The 5443-nt window shown below is 45.4% G+C and overlaps 2 protein-coding genes across 2 annotated transcripts; both read right to left on the bottom strand.

Moving 5' to 3' along the window:
• Positions 1 to 443: 443 nt before the first annotated feature.
• Positions 444 to 821, bottom strand: LOC137817260 (uncharacterized). Its single transcript, XM_068620513.1, has one exon. It carries the CDS (start codon positions 819 to 821, stop codon positions 444 to 446), a length of 378 nt encoding a protein of 125 aa, XP_068476614.1.
• Positions 822 to 2381: 1560 nt separating this feature from the next.
• LOC137817259 (uncharacterized) lies at positions 2382 to 3086 on the bottom strand. Its single transcript, XM_068620511.1, has one exon. It carries the CDS (start codon positions 3084 to 3086, stop codon positions 2382 to 2384), a length of 705 nt encoding a protein of 234 aa, XP_068476612.1.
• Positions 3087 to 5443: the final 2357 nt, after the last annotated feature.

Here is a 5443-nt window from a genome sequence, read left to right as displayed (position 1 = left end):
CTTATCGTGGCGTTGCTAACTTGGCGACGCCTCATCTTGGTGGCGCTACATTTTTTGACGGCGCCTTACCTTGGCGACCCCTTATCTTGACGACACCATACCTAGGCGACGCCTTATCTTGGCGGCGCCTTACCTTGGCGACGCCTTATCTTGGCGACGCCTTGTCTTGGCGACGCCTTGTCTTGGCGACGCCTTATCTGGACGACGCCTTGTCTTGGCGACGCCTTATCTGGACGACGCCTTGTCTTGGCGACACCTTGTCTTGGCGACGCCTTATCTGGACGACGCCTTATCTTTGTCTCTGTTTCTTTGATCTTTAATCTTTGATCTTACAAGAAAGGGGAAAACTAAGGCAGAAACATCTTAAACTTTTCTTTTCTTTATTTGGGTGACCTCATTAAAAAAACCCCTGGAGGGAAAAAGAGTGTCCCCTTTCCAAAATTTCAACTGAAATAAAACTTTAAATTAGCCGCATTCCAACTACGTGGGATGGGGCCTCCTTCTAGAGTCTCTAACTTATACGAACCATTTCCCTTAGCTTTGGTTACTCTGAATAGTCCAGTCCACTTGGGAGACAACTTCTTCTCTAACTCATACGGGTGAGCCTTCCTCATGACCAGATCACCAACCTGGAATTGTCGTAGCTTCACCTTAGAGTTGTACTGACGCTCCACTCTTCTTTTTACAGCCTCGGCCTTGATTTTCGCCTCTTCTCTGGCTTCGTCTATCAGATCTAGGTTCACCTTCCTTTCTTCGTTGGACTCTTCTGCCACGAATCCTAGGAAACGAGGCGAGCTCTCGTGGATCTCCACTGGGATCATGGCATCCGATCCGTACTGATGAGAATCAAATAAAGGAGGCTTTTATTAATGGAGGAAGAGGACATCCACCCTCACATTTGAAGTTCTTCCTTCTAGTCTTCTCCAAATTAAAAGAAGACATAAAATAAAGATGAGGCCCAAGCCCAAAGCCCAAGCCCAAGCCCAAGAAGGCCAAAGCCCAAAGAGCCCAAGTCCATCCCATGAGGGGCAAGGCCAAGCTTTGAAATACTCTTGTATAGTTTTAGGAGGTGTGGTTATTAAATAAAGGAGTGTGAAAATGTAAAATAAAGTCACATTGTCCATGTGACTTAGGAGAGTGGTGTAGGTGTAGTTTTTAGAAGGTGTCATAGTAGAAAAAGGTCACACCTCCCATGTGACTTGTTTTTGGTGGGAATTTCAAATGAGTTTATTTGAATTTTCCCACCTATTTTTCAGCACCTCTAGGCTATAAATAAAGGTGCTTAGCTTGTACAATTCAGATTTGAATTTAGACTAAAGAAACTATACTCAAATTTTGAGAGAGCATTGGAGAGCTTTGAGCCTTCTTCACTAGTCTTATCTTGATGGTTCCATGGTTACCTCAAGTGGCGGCTTGCACACTCATCTAGGAGTCTCCATCCTTCTAGTGGCGTGATCATCCAACCATACATCCATCTTCATGAGCTTTCTCCTCTCCTTCCTTCCTTCTCTTTCAATTGTTCATGTTTAAGCTTGTTTCCTTGAAATTCTGTCTTGTGTTCTTGAGTTTGTGGTTTGACTGTTCTTATTTTCCAGCAATCCTTTTCAGTTCTCTTGGCTTTAAATTCATTTTGTTCGGTTCATATTGGTTCTTATTCAATTCTATTTGGTGCTTTTGATTTTTACCTCTTTTTGTTGGTTCAATTTGACAATATGAGGAACTTCCATATGAGTTTGGATTTGGTGCTAGTTTTGGTGAGTTCTTGACTTAGAACATTGATCCAATTCTAAGAAAAAGTGCCTAACAATTGTCCAACTCAAGTTGATTCCTAAGAATGTCAAGAATCATTCTCTTCTTTGCTATTGGAATCACATCACATACACTAGGCTGAAAGGCATCTCCATGGTGGAAGATTGAGGCGTGGTGTGGTAAGCCCATACGATCCTTGGTACTTCTTCTGCCCACGCCCCTTTAGCCTTCTCTAATCTGCGTTTCAAACCCCTCAACAAAACTCTGTTTGCTTACTCGACCTGCCCATTTGTGTGGGGGTGTTCGACTGATGCAAACACCTGCTTGATTCCTACTTCTGTAAATAGCTTCCCCAACTGTTGGCTCGCGAACTGGGTGCCATTGTCTAAAATGAGATGCCTTGGCACCCCAAAACGACACACAATGTTCTTCCAAACAAAGTGTTGTACCTTGTGCGCAGTGATCTGTGCCACTGGTTCGGCCTCTATCCACTTGGTGAAGTATTCGATGGCAACGATCAAGTACTTCATCTGTCTTATCGCCAATGGGAACGAGCCTAAGATATCAATTCCCCAAGTATGGAAAGGCCATGGGCTGTATATGGATCTCAGTTCCTCTGGCGGCGCCTTGTGCTAATCAGCGTGCATCTGACACTGCTTGCAATGCTGGGCGTATCGCACACAATCCTCTCTTACTATTGGCCAAAAAAACCCTGCACGTATTACCTTGGATGCCAAGGATCTTCCTCCCACGTGGCTCCCACAAATACCTTCGTGGAGATCAGCCATTATCCTGGTGCACTCGTCGCCGCTTACGCACGTCAAGATAGGGTGCGTAAACCCGTGCCTGAATAATATCCCATCTACCAAGGTGTACCTTGCGGCGTTCCTCTTAATCTTCTTGCCTTCTTCTGGTTCTGCTGGGAGGATTCCGTCCGCTAGGTATCGCTTGTAAGGGGTCATCCATGTGTCGCCTTCCTCCAAAGCACATACTTGTACACCCTTTCCTTCTTCTGGCGAGGCCGCGTAAGTGCTGATGCAGGGTGCCCTCGCCGTATCTTGACTCAAGGAGCGATGGTTCCGTGGATTTCCTCTTGCTCTACTAACGTGAAGAGCATCCACCCTATTGTCTGCGATGGCCAGCTTGGCGAGCAGGTCAGCTCTGGCATTTTGCTCCCTGGGGACATGCACCAGCTCAAACGCAGCGAAGGCTCTCTTCAACACTTCGACGTACCTTAAGTACGCAGCCATCTGTGGATCCTTTGCCTGGTACTCCCCTGTTACTTGTCCTATGACCAATTGGGAGTCACTCTTTGCCAGGAGGCTCTGCGCACCCATTTCTTTAGTCAAAAGCATCCCAGCGATCAACGCCTCGTACTCCGCCTGGTTGTTGCTTGCCAAAAGCATCCCAGCGTAAAGCTTGCTCTATCAACACTCCGTTAGGCCCCTCCAAGATTATCCCAGCGCCACTCCCTTGCTGGTTGGAAGATCCGTCCACTGAGAGTACCCACTGTGACCCTAACTCAACCTCTTGAGGGTAGACTTGCCCTTTGATGGACCCCCTGGGTTCATACTGGATATCGAACTCCGATAGTTCTACCACCCAACAAACCATCCTCCCTGCCACATCTGGCTTTTGAAGTACCTTTCGGATGGGGAGGTTTGTCATCACCACCACCGTGAAGCTGTGGAAATAGTGGCGGAGCCTTCGTGCTGAGAATACTACTGCTAGCGCCGCCTTCTCTAGTGACTGGTACCTCAATTCTGGGCCTTGCAAGGCCTTGCTCACGAAGTAAATGGGCTTCTGCACCTTGTTTTGTTCCTGGACCAGTACAGAGCTAATGGCCCACTCAGTCACTGCAAAGTAAAATCGGAGGGGGACGCCTACTTGTGGCTTGCAAAGCACAGGTGGCGTCGCCAAGTACTCCTTCAACTTGAGAAACACTGTTTCACACTCATCTGTCCATACGAAACGGCTATTCCTTTTGAGGCATTGGAAGTAAGGGTGGCCCTTCTCCCCTCCAGCAGATACGAATCTCGATAATGCTGCCATTCGCCCCGTCAGTTGCTGAACTTCTTTCATTGAGGTTGGGCTCCTCATGGCGATGATGGTTGCACACTTGTCAGGGTTTGCCTCCATTCCCCTCTCTATGAGCATGAAACCTAAGAACTTTCCCGCCTCCACGCCAAAAACGCACTTTTCTGGGTTTAACTGATGGATATCCAATAGGAGAGGATTTTATTAATGAAGGAAGAGGATTTGCACCTACACATTTGAAGTTCTTCCTTCTAGTCTTCTCACAAATTAAAAGAAGTCAAAGAGAAGATCAAGCCTAAAGATAAAGAAGTCTACAAACTCTCTAATAATAGGCTTCATATTAAATATCTCTCTTTATAGTTTCTTTTAAATTGTAAATAATATAGAATAATGTTTAGAAAGGTGCTTAGAGGGAAACATTAGACACCTCTTTTGTAAAAGCATCTTTAGGTTTTAGTTTAGCAAATTCTAGAAGCTTGGGGAGTGAGCTTAGTAAGGGGGGTGTGATCTTAGGAGCTTTTTGGGTAGCTTAGGGAATAAGCTATGTAAATGACCAGCCCTTACTCCTATAAAAGGAGGGCTTAGGTCCTTCACAATTGAGATTGGAATTTTATAGTAGATAGACTATACTCAAATTTGGAGAGAAATTGTGAGTCTTGAGTCTTCTTCTTCCTTTGCCTTATCTTGTGAGCAATGGTGAGCTTCAAGTGGCGGCACTCCATCACTTATCTTGGATCAAGGAACCAAGTGGCGTGAAGTGTTCTTCCAATTCTCAAAATCCAGCAAGCTTCTTCTATAAGAGTTCTTCTTCCTTCATGTGCTTTCAATTTCATTCGGCAGTTTTTAATTTCCTAGTCTTTCCTTTCATTTGCACCGTTTAATTCTGTATTTCCAGCTTTGTTTCTTTATTTCGGTTCGGTTTAGTAGCTTAGCTTCTCAATTCTGTCCAGTTTTCAATTCTTGTTCTTCATTCCTTGTGTTTTGATTCCATTTGACAATATATGGACTTCCATATGAGTCTTGGTTGGTGCTAAGTCTTGGTGAGTTCTTGAATTAGAACATTGATCCAATTCTAAAGTAAAGTGCCATTTATGACCAGCTCAAGTTGCTCCTAAGAATGTCAAAGAATCATGTATTCTTGTTGTTACATTCACATCATGTGGTATCTAGAGTCTAGGCTTGTTTTTGCTTAATTTTGAGTTGTATTGCACTTTACTTTCAAGAGCTCTTTACTTTCTTGCAATTTCAGTTTCTGTTTTAGGCTTACTTGAGTTTTTCTTGCTGTTTTTCTTTTGTTACTGTACCGCCCTGGTAGTCGGAAGTGATGACGTGGCATCAAGCTAAAGTGTAGGCGTGTTGACGAGACGCCAGGTTGGCAGAAGGGAAGGAAGTCGGGGGGCTCGTGAAGTCGCCAGTTATTAAGTTGGCGTGCTCCGATCTCCAGCACACCAGAACCGGCGGTCACCGGGTTAAAGATGAAGTCGCCAGATGTAAATTCAGGCGACCAAGTGATTAGAGATCGTCGGAGCAAGCACATCGCCAAAGATGAAGGTGGTGCAGATTATGAAGGCGGCCGGCGAGACCACAGGGAAGGTGTGTACGAAGGCACCCTAGCTCGCCAATCCAGTAGAGATCGCACTCCAGGACAGCTATGCAC

The sequence above is a fragment of the Phaseolus vulgaris genome, unplaced genomic scaffold, assembly GCF_000499845.2.
Source record: "Phaseolus vulgaris cultivar G19833 unplaced genomic scaffold, P. vulgaris v2.0 scaffold_24, whole genome shotgun sequence".
In the NCBI taxonomy this organism is placed as follows: domain Eukaryota; kingdom Viridiplantae; phylum Streptophyta; class Magnoliopsida; order Fabales; family Fabaceae; genus Phaseolus; species Phaseolus vulgaris.
This window is presented reverse-complemented; position numbering and strand designations above follow the sequence as displayed.